The sequence below is a fragment of the Chanos chanos genome, chromosome 11, assembly GCF_902362185.1.
Source record: "Chanos chanos chromosome 11, fChaCha1.1, whole genome shotgun sequence".
Classification (NCBI taxonomy): domain Eukaryota; kingdom Metazoa; phylum Chordata; class Actinopteri; order Gonorynchiformes; family Chanidae; genus Chanos; species Chanos chanos.
Genome location: NC_044505.1, coordinates 13,565,116 through 13,582,962, shown reverse-complemented (window position 1 = coordinate 13,582,962; position 17,847 = coordinate 13,565,116). Strand labels below are relative to the sequence as shown.

The 17,847-nt window shown below is 42.7% G+C and overlaps 1 protein-coding gene across 1 annotated transcript in view; it reads left to right on the top strand.

Annotated features, from left to right (window-relative positions):
- The first annotated feature begins 457 nt into the window (after positions 1 to 457).
- ecpas (Ecm29 proteasome adaptor and scaffold) overlaps positions 458 to 17,847 on the top strand; it is a 22,714-nt gene continuing 5,324 nt past the window's right edge. Inside the window, exons 1-38 of the mRNA XM_030788013.1 lie at positions 458 to 479; positions 1,661 to 1,791; positions 2,231 to 2,347; positions 2,925 to 3,043; positions 3,306 to 3,452; positions 3,776 to 3,950; positions 4,329 to 4,468; positions 4,554 to 4,632; positions 4,827 to 4,946; positions 5,081 to 5,166; positions 5,383 to 5,458; positions 5,647 to 5,696; positions 6,087 to 6,153; positions 6,523 to 6,645; positions 6,774 to 6,877; positions 7,218 to 7,341; positions 7,626 to 7,706; positions 7,847 to 8,063; positions 8,565 to 8,656; positions 8,881 to 9,015; positions 9,314 to 9,452; positions 9,580 to 9,752; positions 10,025 to 10,126; positions 10,261 to 10,384; positions 10,635 to 10,780; positions 10,969 to 11,023; positions 11,166 to 11,280; positions 11,660 to 11,728; positions 11,941 to 12,058; positions 12,289 to 12,456; positions 12,731 to 12,810; positions 13,741 to 13,846; positions 14,336 to 14,383; positions 15,070 to 15,188; positions 16,534 to 16,684; positions 16,875 to 16,940; positions 17,217 to 17,306; positions 17,723 to 17,847. The exon at positions 17,723 to 17,847 is cut by the window's right edge and continues 34 nt beyond it. Of these exons, the coding sequence (XP_030643873.1) occupies positions 458 to 479; positions 1,661 to 1,791; positions 2,231 to 2,347; positions 2,925 to 3,043; positions 3,306 to 3,452; positions 3,776 to 3,950; positions 4,329 to 4,468; positions 4,554 to 4,632; positions 4,827 to 4,946; positions 5,081 to 5,166; positions 5,383 to 5,458; positions 5,647 to 5,696; positions 6,087 to 6,153; positions 6,523 to 6,645; positions 6,774 to 6,877; positions 7,218 to 7,341; positions 7,626 to 7,706; positions 7,847 to 8,063; positions 8,565 to 8,656; positions 8,881 to 9,015; positions 9,314 to 9,452; positions 9,580 to 9,752; positions 10,025 to 10,126; positions 10,261 to 10,384; positions 10,635 to 10,780; positions 10,969 to 11,023; positions 11,166 to 11,280; positions 11,660 to 11,728; positions 11,941 to 12,058; positions 12,289 to 12,456; positions 12,731 to 12,810; positions 13,741 to 13,846; positions 14,336 to 14,383; positions 15,070 to 15,188; positions 16,534 to 16,684; positions 16,875 to 16,940; positions 17,217 to 17,306; positions 17,723 to 17,847 (4,199 nt within the window). The remainder of the gene's footprint in view (positions 480 to 1,660; positions 1,792 to 2,230; positions 2,348 to 2,924; positions 3,044 to 3,305; positions 3,453 to 3,775; positions 3,951 to 4,328; positions 4,469 to 4,553; positions 4,633 to 4,826; positions 4,947 to 5,080; positions 5,167 to 5,382; positions 5,459 to 5,646; positions 5,697 to 6,086; positions 6,154 to 6,522; positions 6,646 to 6,773; positions 6,878 to 7,217; positions 7,342 to 7,625; positions 7,707 to 7,846; positions 8,064 to 8,564; positions 8,657 to 8,880; positions 9,016 to 9,313; positions 9,453 to 9,579; positions 9,753 to 10,024; positions 10,127 to 10,260; positions 10,385 to 10,634; positions 10,781 to 10,968; positions 11,024 to 11,165; positions 11,281 to 11,659; positions 11,729 to 11,940; positions 12,059 to 12,288; positions 12,457 to 12,730; positions 12,811 to 13,740; positions 13,847 to 14,335; positions 14,384 to 15,069; positions 15,189 to 16,533; positions 16,685 to 16,874; positions 16,941 to 17,216; positions 17,307 to 17,722) is intronic.

Below are 17,847 nucleotides of genomic sequence, written 5' to 3'. Positions count from 1 at the left end.
AACTACCTACAAAATATGCACGGGATGTTTACTGGTGCAAATCCTGCTTATTGTCAAAGGTGACCCGAAACACTTAAGTTCTCACAGAATCGTCAAAATAAAAGTATTGATCTGTCAGCAGTGTCTAAAAACAGAAAAACCGCAGCAGTTACAGATACGTAAAGATGTAGCATAATAAAACTGTCATTAATGAAGTAATTTTGCATCAACTTCTCACTGTTAATTAAGAGATTATTCATATCATGATACTGTTCAACAGCACACGAGATGTGTCGGAGAAATTAATTGTCACTGCAACTGTTAATATTTATTCAGTTATTTAATTATTTTCAATTATCTACTTGAGTAATAGGTGTGTGTGTGTGTGTGTGTGTGTGTGTGTGTGTGTGTGTGTGTGTGTGTAAAACTCTTACAGGCAGAGGAGTGGCACCCTTGCGACCATGACTTCACTGTAATCATGGCTGCCCAGGATGAGCTCAGTAAGTTTGGAGTTGAACTGCGTCAATCATTTTAAACTAACTCAGCTCTGGTTTCGTTTTGTTTTGGCGTTCACCTCTATGATGTTGCTGTGAAGTGTGTGGATTGATTGAATTATGATAGACGTACAGGGAAATTTTAAATTATAGCTAATAGTTAAGTTAGCGAGCTAGCTGCACCGGCTTTGCAAGGCCCAGTGCCCAGTCATGGTCCAAAAATAAAAGTATTTGTACAGAATTCGTCTCTTCTTAGACTTGCAGAGAGCTTCGTGCCGCAGAAATATTTGGATAATGTCACGGGTTTTATTGTTCACATGATGTCATTTTTAACAAGTGTAAATAATAAGACGAATTTTAGCGTTAGTGAAGGGTACACCATTGATATGCTTTGGGTGTCTGTTTAGCCGTCATGCTAATCGTGCAACTTCATAAATGTTACGAGTATTGCGGGTAGGTAGATGAAATGTTCATTATTGTTTTGCATGCTACCTTTCAACCGATTAGTTAGCAAATTAGGGTCATTATACACAGACTAAATTAGCTAGCTGTGTTTTGCGGATGGCTGACATAGTCTGTCATTAGGATGTGTCCAAGCCGTATGTTATCTGGTTATTAACGGCTCGACATTTGGACAAACTGGACTGATAAGCTGAAAGGTACTGACATTGAATGTAGCGGCAGTGAAGCTGCAAAAAGTTGACTGTTAACAACAGAACTCGTAGCCCTGTAGCAAGGTTTCCGACAAGGAAATGTATGATTTATAATTCCATGTCAAAGGAAACAGGTTTACTGTTATCGAATTCCCTGATGGTTTTAAGTTAGTCTTTTAACCACACTTGTGGATAGTTACCTCAAGGTACATGTTGAGTCAGGGTTTTTTCCCCCACATTGTGAGGCTTTTCATTGTCTTTCAACCGCTCTTGCTATGGAGTTCATTCATTATGACACGCCGACCGCGACGACAGTAAATTTTACTCCCTCTGTGTATCTTCCCCCCTCTGTTTATCTTTCCTTACATCTAACCTTTATTCATTTAGCAGATTTTTTTTTTAAACAAAAGTCAGTTCCACATCAGACCTTTCAGCATCTTACGGAACTTCTCTCAATTTCTTTCTTTCGTTTTCTCTCTCTCTCTCTCTCTTTCTCTCTCTCTCTCGCTCGCTCAATCTGTTTCTTTGTCTCAGACCAGCTGGAGCGAGTCTTTCTACGGCTGGGCCATGCCGAGACAGACGAGCAACTGCAGGATATCATATCCAAATTCCTGCCCCCAGTGCTCCTCAAACTCTCCAGTGTACAGGAGGGCGTACGCAAGAAAGTAAGAGCATCAAGGCCGTATTGCGCATATGCACACACACGCACACACACACACACACACACACACTCACACACACGCACACACACACACACACTGTATTTGTTTTGAGAGTCCCCATATTTCTTCTTTGTGTATAGTCTCTCTGATGCAGTGATTTTTGAAGGTGGTAGAATGGTGCTGCATCGTTCCCAAATGGATTCTGTTCATGCCTCTTAGATTAAAGGAAGAAGATTCTATATCTTTCCCTGATAGTGCATTGTGAGGGAAACAACATGAGCACATTGACGATTTCTGTTGCAGCTCCTTAATAAAACTCGGACCCTTGTAAAACCGTTTTCTAAGTAGAGGTGACATTTTATGTCTACTCAGTTTATGTTCACACATGAATCTGTTGATGACTCACTCTGATTTTGCTTGGGTCATGTGATCCTGTGTCTAGGTGATGGAGTTACTGGTTCACCTGAATAAACGGATAAAGAGCCGACCGAAGATCCAGTTGCCTGTGGAGACTCTGCTGGTGCAGTACCAGGACCCAGCCGCGGCTTCGTTTGTCACTGTATGCCTCACACACACACTCACACACACACACTCACACACATGCGCGCACACACACACTCTCACACTCACACACACACACGCGCACTCACATACACACTCTCACACACTCACACACACACACACTTTCTCACACTCTCACACTCACACACACACACACGCACACACACACACTCACACATATGTCTGTTATGTTGCTTGGAGCAGGTCCACTGGGATCACAAACTACAGTCGTGTAACTGTTCAGTCATTTTGTCTTTAAACCAATGGCTGCCTCTTTTTCAGGCAGTGTGTAGCTATATTATATTACTCCTTCACATGGGCATTTTAAGAAAGCTGTGTGGGAATCCATTAATGTCTTTAATGCAACATAAATACATTCTTGATGGTATATGACAGCATCATAAACTATTAATTGTCTTCTGAAGCAATGTTTATTCATAAATACTTAAACAGTGTTTGTTAAGTTTTCTTTAGCGAGGGTCTAGTCAACATGGCACTTCAGGCTGGCCTTTTCAAGTGTTTTTCAGTTACCTATGACATGACCTCAACAAAGGCTTTCTCCGCTACAACCGCAGAACTTCACGATCATCTACATTAAGTTGGGGTACCCTCGCCTGGAGGTGGAGAAACAATGTGAGCTCGCCCCCACTCTCCTGACTGCTATGGAAGGCAAACCTCAACCACAGCAAGACAGGTAAAATCGGGCAAATCTCCTCTTCTTAATAGCGACAGTGAAAGCTTTGTAACAAATTGGTTGTAATTTATTAACGTTGTTGTAGGTTGTGTGGTTTTAATTATTAATGAAATGTTGGAACCTATGCTCCAGATACAGTACGAGATCTTAGTTAACTGTTATCGATTAAAGGCTTTTTCTTTTGATTAAGTGCATCGATGATGATGATGATGATGGTAATGATGATGATGATGATGATGATGTATTTGTCTTTGTCTCGTAGTCTGATGCACCTGCTGATTCCTACGCTGTATCATATGAAGTATCCCTGTAAGCCGTCCAAAGCTTCTCCGTTCATGCTGGCCGAGAAACCCAAGACTGTCCACCTGTTGTTGGAGTTTATGCTGGATGTTCTCCTAATGCCTTATGGGTATGTTGGTCGTCTTGTGCTATTAGAGAGAGTCACTTCTTTTATGTGTGGGTTCGTTACTCAGATAAGATGCATTGGATGAATGTATCCAGACACGTACACTAGGAGTTTTCCAACTAACAAGGTTAACATGGAGTTGGTATCTGAGGTACGGTTGTTTAGGAATATTCTGGGTTAGCATAAATGTTATCAGTACAACACAACAAAAGCATGGATTCCTCACAGCAATCATAAGGAAATGTTTTGTAATTTAATAGTCATTCTCTCTCTTCTTCATCTCCCGCTCTCTCTCTCTTCCTCCCTGTCTCTGTCTCTCTCTGTAGGTTTGTGTTGAATGAGCCCCCAGTTCGTGCGGCTCCCTCCTCTCCACAGGGAGGCTCTGGTGGAGGTGCAGCAGCGGGAGGTCAGGGTCTCCCTCAGCCTCCTCCGGGCATGAGCGTCTACGCTGCAAAGAGGGTCATCGGAGAGTGTCAGTGGAGCCCAGAGCAGCTGGAGCAGGTCAGATCTCCGTTTCCATAGCGGCGTCAACGTCTGTGTGATATATATGGCCACCGATACTGTTAACGTTACCGGTCTGTGCATAGTTCTTCTCGCCACCAGACAACCATAATAACGCTATGAGGTTTTGCTCCACGACAGCATGGTGTTGCCTTGGGAAGTACTGTGCATGGTTGCTGCGGTAACATGTACGCTAGTTCTCATTGTATTGTTCTCATCACAGATGGTTGCCACTATCAATATGTTGGTCCTATTCCTGGTGTGTCATGGAGGTGGTTACTATAGCAACAGGGACATAACGGTTGTTCAGTGTTATTTGGGGACGTAGGCGCCTAGGTGCCTACGGTAACAATGTGTTTGTGGTTGTTGTGTGTGCAGTGTAAGTTGGGGATCGTGAAGTTTATCGAGGCAGAGCAAGTGCCCGAGGTGGAGACGGTTGTTCACCTTGTAGTGGCGTCCAGCGACACCAGACACAGCGTTGCCACGGCAGCAGACCTAGAACTGAAAAGCAAGCAGAGGTATGAAGCCTTGCTATATAAACTGTCTCACTTGAGAATTGATTTGGGCCTTTTTGACCGTCTCCTCTTTTACCTCCTGTCTCAGTATCATAGACTGGAACAATCCACTCATAATTAACAAGATGTACAAGGTTTACCTGGGAGATATTCCACTCAAGACTAAGGTAACCGACCTAAAATAACAAGATCATTTTAAGATTCAGCAGATAATTCCGTGTCGCTGTTCTTTCTTTTGCGGCGATATCCTTTACTGCGTTGTAAGACGGCTCCCTCTGGCGTGAGGTCACTTCCCATATATTGATGATGTCATATCCTGTGGTTTTTTTTTTGTTTGTTTGTGTTTTTTTGTGTTCCCCAGGGCACCACGATAAAGCGGGAACTGAAGCATGAGCCAGTGAGTACCAGAGTAAAGCTGAAGATACTCCCGCACTTACTCCGCTCGCGCCTAGCAGCAGAGTGCTTCCCGGCAAACATACAGGTAAGAGAGACCCACGGCACACCGGTGTCGAAAGACTAAACAAGAACAAAATGCATGAGCACTGACCGTAGGAAAGAGGCACTTTTTTTTTTTTTTTTTTTTTGAGACTGAAGAACTTTCTTGACTTGTTCCAGGTCGTTTACGACGGTCTTTTTGGAGCGAACACCAACAACAAACTACTGTCCCTCACCCTTCAGTTTGTACATCATATCTGCATGGTGTAAGTGTCAACATAAAACAGCTTGACTTCTCAGAAGAAAACACAATGTTAACCTGCGGGTATTCTCCACTCTGACTGGCTGTCTGAAGAGAGATTTTTGATGTAGCGTGTATATACAGGCAGCGTAGCAACGATGTACTTCAAATGAATTGACTGAAGCTCCCAATAATATGATTGTTAATGAAGCCTATATGTCATTCTTATGAACATGCATAGGTGCCCTGATACAAATAAACCACTGGGCCTGATGCTACTGAACGGACTGACCAAACTCATCAACGAGTACAAAGAGGTATGAGATGGTTATCTCTTCATTTTTACATCCGTTCGTTTTTTTTTTTTTTTTTAATGATCCTATTATGGTTGTATTTCACAGGCTATAAAAATGTTTAGTACATTATAAACTCTTTCAGGGGAACATGAATTTGTTCCTGACGGGTGTTCGTGTGTGCGTTGCTAAACCTGACCTTTCTGTTGTAGGATCCTAAGTTATTGTGTGTGGCGTATTCCGCGGTGGGAAAACTCTCCAGGTAATTTGACCGTTATTCTGTTTCACCGTTGAGTTCTATTCAGGCTTGGCTTACAGTTCTTACCAGTTCACTGGTTACATGATTACGGTTGTAAATGAGTGTATGCTTTTAACAGGGTAATTAGACAGCCATTATGGATGCAGTGACTCACCTTTTTATCGACCCATTTATCTAAAGCAAACCATTTAAAACGATGTTAGAGGGTATAGACTGTTTTTTTTTTGTTTTGTTTTGTTTTTTTTTTTGAAACTTTAACTTTGGAGATTAAATGTAAAGTCCAGAAATGAGCCGTTATTTCTGTTTCTGTGGTCAAATTGAGATGGTTATGTTATGCACATTAAATAATTAGAGGACTAAATTCTGATTTTTGTCGCTTTTTTTCACGCGCAGTCGAATGCCTCAACTCTTCACAAAAGACATCGCGCTGGTTCAGCAGTTCTTCGAGTCCATGTGCAAGGTTGGTCTGATGTTCGCCTCAAATACGACCAAACATGCTTAAATCACAAACTTTTTAAACATCAACAACAAAGGCCGTTTGTGAAGAAACACACTTCTATTTACGGGTTTATGTTTTTCCTGCTAATTTTTCATGTGCCCTGTGGCATCATCTGAAAAAAACACTTTGACCTCATTAAGAATATGGATTAGTCCACATCAGCACTGCAATTCCAAGTTCCACACATTATTCAGACTGTGTCACTCTCTGCTCTTTGGATTGCTTTTCCATAATTATATTGCTTTTGAATGGATCTAACTGATGAGTAACAATTGTAACGATTTCAGCATAAGGGGAGAATCTAACGGTGTTCTATCTCCTTGGTTACAGGAGGATGCTGACGTGCGATTGGCCATTCAGGAGGCTCTGTCCATGATGGTTGGAGCGTATGTGAACCTGCAGGGGGCGCTGCTTAATCTCATGGAGGCTTTGGTGGCTGCATACATAGGAAAGGTAAGGCCGAATTATTTACTTTCCGAACCAGAGATAAAGGAACAGCTGGTGACTGTTGATCTTGTAGGCATTATTTGTTTGAGGTCTATAAGTTTCGTGCAATAATGCAACCGTGTTATCTCCCGTAGCCGGAGGTACAGGTGCGGCAGGTGGCAATGAAGTTTGCCAGTACCGTGTTCGCTCCAGATCACGTACCCTCCAGATATCTGCTACTGCTTGCAGCAGGAGACCCGTGAGTTAATTCGAACATTATCCATCCATACCTCCATCCATACCTCCATCCATTCATCCATATTATCCGTTTCTTAATCAGCGAAGTGTTGAATACTTATCATTTAGTCAAACATTTGACTTTCAATACATATACTAATCCAGCTCTAAAGCACTCGTGTTAATATCAGTATATGTGATAGTCCAAAGCTTTTTTTTTTCTGCTTCTTTTTGGAAGAGAAAGAAATATTACTGTCAGATGAACGATGTACGATATGACCCGGCTTGAAGAACGCTTTGAGGTTTTAAAGGAGACTTCTTTTAAAATGATCGTCTGTTTTATTTTGGCGGCGTCTCCGTAGACGTGAGGAGGTGTACGGGGAAGCCCAGCGGGTTCTCAGGACTCTCCCGTCTCAGAAGACGGAGAAAGAAGGTTCCAGACACATGCCCTCCTTCCCTGAGATGGTCAGCTACATCCAAGAGAAGGTCCGTAGCTTCAGGTCAAACTGTATACCCGTGTTTCATTGGCCATTAAATCAAGTACACCTTTATATGTCACTGCTAAAGAATTCTTGGTAGACTTTTTACAGTTTAGCTCGGGATATGATTTGATGCTAGTGTCATGAACTGTGGTACTGTTACCATGGAGACCGATTAACAATGTAATGTCAGTTTAAACTGGGGTTGATGTTTTTAATACTGTGGTGATGAAGAGTACAACAGTCTTAACGCGCGCATGTGTGTGTGTGTGTGTGTGTGTGTGTTTTCAGGCGGCTCAGAGAATGAAAACTCCTGCTAAATACATTGTGGGGACCTCCACTCTACCTTTCAATCCGTCTGCATTTGGAGAGGTAAAAATATACAGTCACACAGCTTTATGCCTGAGATGGCTTTGTGCTCCAGACAGCCATTAAATATTCATATAGATTTAAAAAAAAAAAAGAAAGAGAGAGAGATGTTTAACATTCACTATTGGTACCTGTCCCCACAGATTATCCTGTACCTGAGGATGTGTTTGGCCCACAGTGCCGGAGCCACGCCCACCTCTCAGAGTTTGATTGACATGCAGGATGACGCCCCTATCATCGGACACTACGTCAGATCCCTTCTCTCTGCTGAAGCCCCGCCCTCGGGCGCTAAAGGTGGAGAAGCCAATCCAGTGCAGGTCTACATGGACCTGCTTCAACAGCTGCTCTCTGCTATAGGAGGTGAGAGAGTGAGAGAGTGACAGAGTGAGAGAGTGACAGAGTGACAGAGGACAGAGTGAGAGAGTGAGAGAGAGAGAGAGAGACACAGAGAGGAAAAGGGAACGAACTAGAATCAGGATGGGAGAGGGATGGATAAAGAATCTGAGAAACGTCTATGTGTACCTTTCAAAAAAAAAAACCCCAAACAAGTCTGATTGAAATGTAAGAATATATGTAAGGGAAAGAAATAAAAACAAAAAAATGTACAATACGGACTTTTTGACGTAAATGATTTTAGTCAGGTTATACAATGAGCTGTCATGCATTCATTTGGTCATTTGGGCAGTTGCCTAACCAAGACACCAGCAGGTTGCAGAACCTAAATTTGGATGATATTTAATGAAAATACTTGAATAAATTAGTATATTAGAGCAGTTTATTGCACAGTTCAGTTTTGTTGCACTTGTTAAATATTATATATATCGTACACACTATGATTAATGTATATTTTTGTGTGTGTAGGAATTCCTGTGATGTACTGTCTTTTGGAAGTGGTATCTGTCTGTCCGGAGAAACTGGCTCCCAGATTTGCTGACAGAATCGACTGGATCAAAGTAAATCCTCCTGAACCTCTTTTCCTTTAGCGACTGCTCTGAATTCTCAGCAGTACATTCATAAGAGAAAAGTAGAAAGTTCTAGATTTTATTTGAATATCACATCTCCAGCAGAGTAACTGATACTTGGATACATTATGTGTCAATGTTGTGATGATGTTGTACTGAAGGTGCTGATTTTTGTTGTTGTTGTTTATGTTGTTGTTGTTGTTGTTGTTGTTTAGGGTCTGATGAACACTAATAAGGAGGACATGCGGGAGCTGGCGGCTCAGCTCTACGCTGTGGTCGTCTCCACCATGTCTGGGAATGAACTGAAGGTCGCCGTGCAAAACCTCATCAAGACGACTAAGGACACGCACGTGTGTATTCAGACCCACTTATAATCTCTCTCCTTCATGACTCTGTGATAGTGCACCGCATCTGCATGTAGGGTCCATTGACTTTTATTGTCTTAGACTAAATGTTTAACTTTTTTATTTTACTAATTGTTTTGGTTAATTCGTTATATAGCACTTTTGCGAATTAGCCGGTGAAATATGTCACTTTGGTGTGTTTCACCAAAATTGCATTATATGTTCTGTTCATTTTGACCTACACTAACACACTTCACCCAGAAGCCGGTTTTAGCATCAGTATTAACATTTGTGTTCATTTCAGAGCCCAGAGACACAGCACGGAGCCATCTTGGCTCTGGGATACATGGTGGGCAGGTACATGAGCAAGAGGCGGAGCCTAGCATCCGGCGACGCACTCAAAGAGGATGAGGAACTTATTGCCATGGCAACCAAAACCATCGGTAGGTTCTATTGAAATGCAGTTATTATGTAGCCTTTCTGAATTTGGAACATGCAGCTTAAGTACATTTGTAAAATATGAGCTGGGTTGACTGATCTTTCTTTTTCTTTCTTTTTTTTTTTTTGTAGGATCGTTCTTGGAAAGTAATTCTCCGTTGCTGACGGTTGCCGCGGTGACAGCTCTGGGTGAAATCGGGCGGAACGGGGTGTTGCCCATCCCCTCTGAGGGAGAGGGTTTCACCAAATTCAGTCTGGTTGACAACTTGCTCGCCAGAATCCCGTCTGGGAAAGAGTCTACCAAGGTAACAGACACACACGCACATTCACACAAACACACCTACACACACACACAAAGAGAGTGTACAGACTGGGATATGCACATGCATACAGAGTAGCATTTAATTCAGCTATTGTGTGTGGAATCGTTTAAAGAAACAATCTCTCTCTTAGTTTCCCCTTTCAGCCTCTTATGGAGTCATTTACTGTGTGGTGTGTTGACTGATTTGGGTTTTTTTTTTCTTCTTGTTGTGTTTTTTTTTTGGTTTTTTTTTAATTATCATCATGTCGTGTTCAGATGAAGGAGCGGGCCATCCAGACCCTGGGTTTCCTCCCTGTGGGAGACGGTGATTTCAGCCACCAGAAGAAACTCCTGCAGGGTCTGATGGACTCGGTGGAGGTACAGTTACTCCAGTCAGAATGCACTCTCCTGATGGGAATACTGCTTCTACTATCTGTTAATATTTAATATCTCACGGTAAAAACTCTCTCTCCCTGCTCTGGTCCATGTACCCCTCTCTCTCCCACCCCCAGGCCAAACAGGTGGAGCTGCAGTTCACGGTGGGTGAGGCCATTACAAGTGCTGCCATAGGAACCTGCTCTGGAGCAGCCAGAGACGTGTGGACATGCACGGAGGACCAGTACTCCCCTCCCGACAGTGAGTGTCTGCCTGCCTGTCTGCCTGCCTGTCTGCCTGTCTGTCTGCCTGCCTGTGTCCATCAGTCTTACAACCCAAATCTGTTGGCACTTTTGTAATCTCTCTCCCCCTCTCTCTCTGTCTCTTTCTCTTTCTCTCTCTCTCTGCCTCTTTCTCTTTGTCTCTCTCTCTCTCTCTCTCTCTCTCTCTCTCTCGCTTTCTCTTTGTCTCTCTCTCTCTCTCTCTCTCTCTCTCTCTCTCTCTCTCTCAGACATAAAAGTGAATGATGTGGTTCCCTGGGTACTGAGCTCCATTCTGTCCAAATACATTGTCAGTCAGAATCCACACGTCCGACAGGCTGCATGCATATGGCTGCTCTCGCTCGTCAAGAAACTCAGCCAGCACAAAGAGATCCAGGTGAATTTACACACACACACACACACACACAACTACCCTTCACACTGATATTAATAGTTGGTCATCACTATAAAAAATTGTGAGTTGAATAAATTGACTGCTAGTGCCTGTGATATTAGATATTATTGGGTTCATATTTAGAATTATAGTGAATATTTAAGTAACATTTTCCCTTTTTTTCATTGTAGTCTCATTTGAAGGAGATCCAGACTGCATTTATATCTATTCTGTCAGACCCCGATGGTAAGTTCATTTTTCAAATCAATTTTTTTAGCCAATCACATAGAGCTGTGTGTACTGTACCAGTGCTTTTACCCATTGACACATTTAATGCTTAAGCATGTTTGGAGCATTTTGGTGATTTAGTGCACGTGCGTGTGTGCAGAGCTGAGTCAGGACGTGGCGTCTAAAGGTTTGGGGTTGGTGTATGAACTGGGAGGAGAACAGGACCAGCAGGAACTGGTTTCCACTCTCGTAGAGACACTCATGACTGGGAAAAGGTACATCAGTGTTTTTATAAATCATTCACAAAATGTTTAGCAAACAGTCTCTGGTCTCAGATGTATTTCATGAACTTCAGTACCACCTACCTTTGATTGACGACTTGTTTTTTAAGTTGTTAATTGTTAATTAACTGGACTATGTGACTAATGAATGATAATTAAGACTAATTTTACTGTTAAATGATTAATGTTAGTTGATTTTTTTTTGTTTCATAATTGCATTGAATGATAATGTCTCGTGTTCATAGTTAGGTATGACCTCTGTCACTATCACACTTTGTCCTCTTAACGCACATTGTTCTCACAGTAAAGTCTGACTCTGTGTGTGTTTGTGTGTGTCTGTGTGTGTGTGTGTGTGTGTGTGTGTTGTTTTCAGAGTCAAACACACTGTCTCAGATGACACTGAGGTGTTCCAGGGGGAGACGCTAGGGAAGGCTCCTGACGGGTGTGTGCTTTAACTGTCCTTAAAGAGGAAAAATGTCAAATCTCTATAGATCACTCTCTGTTTTATTTTGAAGAAGTGGTTCATATTTAGCTACAGTGTTTTTTGTTTTGTTTTGTGTTGTTAACTTTTCAGTCCAGAGTTCATTTAATGTGTGTCTTTGGGGTGTTTTGGTAGGTGATTATGGTGCTGATTTGACCTGCTTTGATTTACAGGCATGGGCTTTCTACCTATAAGGAGCTGTGTTCATTGGCCAGTGACCTGAATCAACCAGATCTTGTCTACAAATTCATGAATCTGGCCAATCACCACGCCATGTGGAACTCCAGGAAGGTAGGCTCAGCCAATCAGCCACTAGAAGTGCATCACATCTTAAAGTGACTTCACAAAGAGAAAATTTACAAACTGGATTTAACTGGCTATCCTTGTTTTCACACTAGCTTATCGAATCTCTTCATTATTTGCCCTAACCATCGCCCTGTTTTCATTATGGGACGTTTTGAATATGAATTTAAATATGAAGTGATAATATTCCCTTTCTCCTGTCTCCTCCCGTCCTGTAGGGGGCAGCATTTGGGTTTAATATTATTGCGGCGAAGGCCGGGGAGCAGCTCGCCCCGTTTCTGCCTCAGCTGGTTCCCCGCCTGTACCGCTACCAGTTTGACCCAAACCTGGGCATCAGACAAGCCATGACCAGCATCTGGGACGCCCTCGTCACCGATAAAACTATAGTACGCATCTCTAGCCTTTCATAAAACCAGTGCATTATTATAATTACATTACATTATTAGAATTTAAATTCAGATTTTGTCAAAGTGTAGTCTACACCATGATATCATGATGGATTGCAAAACAATTACTTTTAGTACTACCAATAATAATAATAATAATAATAATAATAATAACTTTGTAAGAGTTATTTAAAATTTTTGTGCATTTGTTCTTGACGTGATTCATATTTATTTTCGTTTGTGCTGATGAGTTTGGTGACTCTCTCCTCTGAAGGTTGATAAATACTTGAAGGAGATTCTGCAGGACGTGATCTCCAACCTCACCAGCAACATGTGGAGGGTGAGAGAGTCCAGGTCAGCGACGCCGTCTGATTCATTCACTAAACAGTCCTGTATTAACTAGTCCTGTCCTTTCACATACAGTCTGATTCATTCACTAAACAGTCCTGTATTAACCAGTCCTGTCATTTCACATACAGTCTGATTCATCCACTAAACAGTCCTGTATTAACTAGCCCTGTCCTTTCACATACAGTCTGATTCATTCACTAAACAGTCCTGTATTAACCAGTCCTGTCATTTCACATACAGTCTGATTCATCCACTAAACAGTCCTGTATTAACTAGCCCTGTCCTTTCACATACAGTCTGATTCATTCACTAAACAGTCCTGTATTAACTAGTCCTGTCCTTTCACATACAGTCTGATTCATTCACTAAACAGTCCTGTATTAACTAGTCCTGTCCTTTCACATACAGTCTGATTCATTCACTAAACAGTCCTGTATTAACTAGCCCTGTCCTTTCACATACAGTCTGATTCATTCACTAAATAGTCCTGTATTAACTAGCCCTGTCCTTTCACATACAGTCTGATTCATTCACTAAATAGTCCTGTATTAACCAGTCCTGTCCTTTCACATACAGTCTGATTCATTCACTAAATAGTCCTGTATTAACTAGTCCTGTCCTTTCACATACAGTCTGATTCATTCACTAAACAGTCCTGTACTAACTAGTCCTGTCCTTTCACATACAGTCTGATTCATTCACTAAACAGTCCTGTATTAACTAGTCCTGTCCTTTCACATACAGTCTGATTCATTCACTAAATAGTCCTGTATTAACTAGTCCTGTCCTTTCACATACAGTCTGATTCATTCACTAAACAGTCCTGTATTAACCAGTCCTGTCCTTTCACATTCTGAATGTGTTCCTTCTCCACTGAAAGAAAATCTTTTTTACAGTTGTGTTTTGACCGAGATTATTTTTCCCTCCGCTCAGCTGTTTGGCCCTGAACGACCTGATTCGCGGCCGACAGGCTGATGACATCATCGACTACCTTGCTGAAATCTGGGAGAATCTGTTCAGAGTGCTAGACGACATTAAGGTGCAGCAGCCGTTCGAAGGGCTTGTGCGAAAAGCGTAAATCAGATTTAAACTGGTCCGTGGATGGGCTTGTATGGCGGTGTTTATGCCTTACAGGCATGTTGTTCAGGCGTCGGCCTGCGGGCCAAATCCGGCCCAAAAGCCGTCTCCAAGTGCCCAGAGGCAATCACAGACAAATTGAAATGACACAACAGTTAGTTCCAGTTGAGTAATTTTACTGGACAAGAAGCGTTCCATGAGTGATGTAATATGTAGTATAACGGCACCGGGATGTTTTTCCATACACATCACTCCAGTTTACCACGTCACACACAGCCTGTTAGCTGCACAAAGTCAAGCTCATAAATGTAATCATGAATATGTAACTGGCCTGTGAACAAGGACCGGTTTTGAAATGTAGAGCTTTTCAGTTTGCTCATATTTTTCTGGAATATTCTGCAGAGTTGTTCAGCTTGATAAAAGTCAGATATGAATGTCTCTGGTTTTACAGGAGTCTGTGAGGAAAGCAGCAGATTTGACCCTAAAGACCTTAAGTAAGGTAAGATATGACCCTAAAGACCTTAAGTGAGGTAAGATATGACCCTAAAGACCTTAAGTGAGGTAAGATATGACCCTAAAGACCTTAAGTGAGGTAAGATATGACCCTAAAGACCTTAAGTAAGGTAAGATATGACCCTAAAGACCTTAAGTGAGGTAAGATATGACCCTAAAGACCTTAAGTGAGGTAAGATATGACCCTAAAGACCTCAAGTGAGGTAAGATATGACCCTAAAGACCTCAAGTGAGGTAAGATATGACCCTAAAGACCTTAAGTGAGGTAAGATATGACCCTAAAGACCTTAAGTGAGGTAAGATATGACCCTAAAGACCTCAAGTGAGGTAAGATATGACCCTAAAGACCTTAAGTGAGGTAAGATATGACCCTAAAGACCTTAAGTGAGGTAAGATTTGACCCTAAAGACCTTAAGTGAGGTAAGATATGACCCTAAAGACCTTAAGTGAGGTAAGATGTGACCCTAAAGACCTTAAGTGAGGTAAGATGTGACCCTAAAGACCTTAAGTGAGGTAAGATATGACCCTAAAGCCCTTAAGTGAGGTAAGCCGTGCCAAGATAGTGTTAATGGTGGTTATGTAGTCTAAAAACTGTGTAATGATTAATATATATAGCTATACATTATGTCCAAGATGTGACACATTGTGTGTGTGTGTGTGTGTGTGCTGTAGGTGTGTGTGCGTATGTGTGAGTCGACGGGCAGCGCGTCCCAGAGAACAGTAGCCGTGTTGCTGCCCACTCTCCTGGACAAGGGCATCGTCAGTAATGTGGCCGAAGTGCGTTCACTCAGGTAGGACACTCAGACACACACACACACACACACACACACACACATTCATCTTACTTACACACACACACACACACACACACACACTCATTCATCTTACTTACACACACACACACACACACACACACACACACACACACACACACACACTCATTCATCTTACTTACACACACACACACACACACACACACTCATTCATCTTACTTACACACACACACACACACACTCACACTCATTCATCTTACTTACACACACACACACACACACACTCACACTCATTCATCTTACTTACACACACACACACACACACTCACACTCATTCATCTTACTTATACACACACACACACACACTCACACTCATTCATCTTACTTATACACACACACACGCACACACTCACACTCATTCATCTTACTTACACACACACACACACACACACACTCACACTCATTCATCTTACTTATACACACACACACACACACACTCACACTCATTCATCTTACTTATACACACACACACACACACACACTCACACTCATTCATCTTACTTATACACACACACACACACACGCATACACGCATACACACATGCACACACGCACACATACACACACACACAAACACGCATACACACACCCATACATACTCATTCCTCTTTCTTATACACACACACACGCACACATACACACACGCGCACACACACACACACACATATACACACTCACACATACACATACAGACACACACACACACAATCTGTCACGCACACGCACACACACACACACACACACACACACACACACACATACACATTCATACTCATACAAACACATACACATACACACAATCTGACACACACACACACACACACACACACAGAGAGTTATAAAAAATAATCTAATACTTTATACCCACTCATTCCTCTTTCTTAGACACACCCCCACAAACACACAAACACGCACACATAATCTGTCACACACACACACAGTTATAAAAAATAATCGAATTCCGTACACCCACTCATTCCTCTTTCGTACACACACACACTGACGTCCACATACACGTTCGTACAAACACATACAGTCACACACACACACACACAAGCTCTCACACACTCCTACACACACACAGAGAGTTATTAAAAGAAATCTAATTCTGTACACACACTGATTCCTCTTTCTTAGACACACACACACAAACAAGGTTATTAAAAATCTACTCTAATTCAGTACACACATGTGATGTGAAAGAAACATGCTTACATGACAACATCTAGTCCTCAGACTCACTGTTAATGTGCGGTTACTTGTGCGTGCGTGCGTGTGTGTGTGTGCGTGTGGTGGTTATCAGTATTCAGACTCTGGTGAAAATAAGTAAGACGGCGGGCAGTCGTCTGAAGCCCCACGCGGCGCGTCTGATCCCGGCCCTGCTGGAGGCCCTGAGCGTGCTCGAACCACAGGTGCTCAACTATCTCAGTCTGAGAGCCAGCGAACAGGAGAAGGTGTGTGGTCTCTCTGTTATCGACCAGTCGGGTCTGATCAGCCCGGCGTGATTCGCCTGTGCCTCGCCGAATAAATGTCGTTTGGAACTGTAGTCGGTCTTGAAAGTACATAACGTATAAATAGTAACTGTAGCAACTTTTATTTGGACAGTAAAAAAATGATTTTGGACACTCTCTAAACTTTCTGTAGAGCGCCATGGATGCTGCTAGACTCAGCGCTGCCAAGTCCTCTCCCATGATGGAAACCATAAACATGGTAAAGTTTGTTTTGTGTTGTTTGTTTGTTTGTTTTTTTAACCACACCCTGTCTTTTTAAAGAAGGCTGTGGTAAAAAAAAAAATAAATAAAATCTTCTCGCACTATTGTTTGCTGGTACACGCTGCCCTCTTAGTGCACAGTGTTCTCACATTACAGCGTTCTGTATCACACTCTGTCCTCTTAACGCACAGTGTTCTCACAGTGAAGTATGACTGTGTGTGTGTGTGTGTGTGTGTATGTGCACCCTGATGGTCTCTCTGGTTTTATGTTACAGTGTCTGCAGCATCTTGATGTGTCTGTGTTAGAGGAGCTGGTGCCCAAACTGTGTGACCTGCTGAAAAGTGGAGTCGGTCTCGGCACAAAGGTACACACACACACACGCAGACACACACACACACACACACACACACACGCACGCGCACACACACGTACCGACATACACTCAGACACACACACGCGCACACACACGCGCACACACACACACACACACACACACACGCACGCGCACACACACGTACAGACATACACTCAGACACACACACAAACACACACACGCGCACACACACACACACTCAGACGCACACACACACACACACAAGCACACACACACGCACACACACGCACAAACACACACGCACAAACACACACACACACACACACACGCACAAACACACACACACACGCACAAACACGCACACACACACACACACACACACACGCACACACACACACACAGACAGTGGTTTTCTGTGTCTGACCTGCTGTTTGTTGTGTTTGCAGGGAGGCTGTGCCAGTGTGATTGTCTCTCTGACTGTACAGTGTTCTCAGGACCTGACTCCATACGCAGGGAAACTGATGAGCGCTCTGCTCAGCGGTATTCACGACCGCAGCAGCGTCCTCCAGAA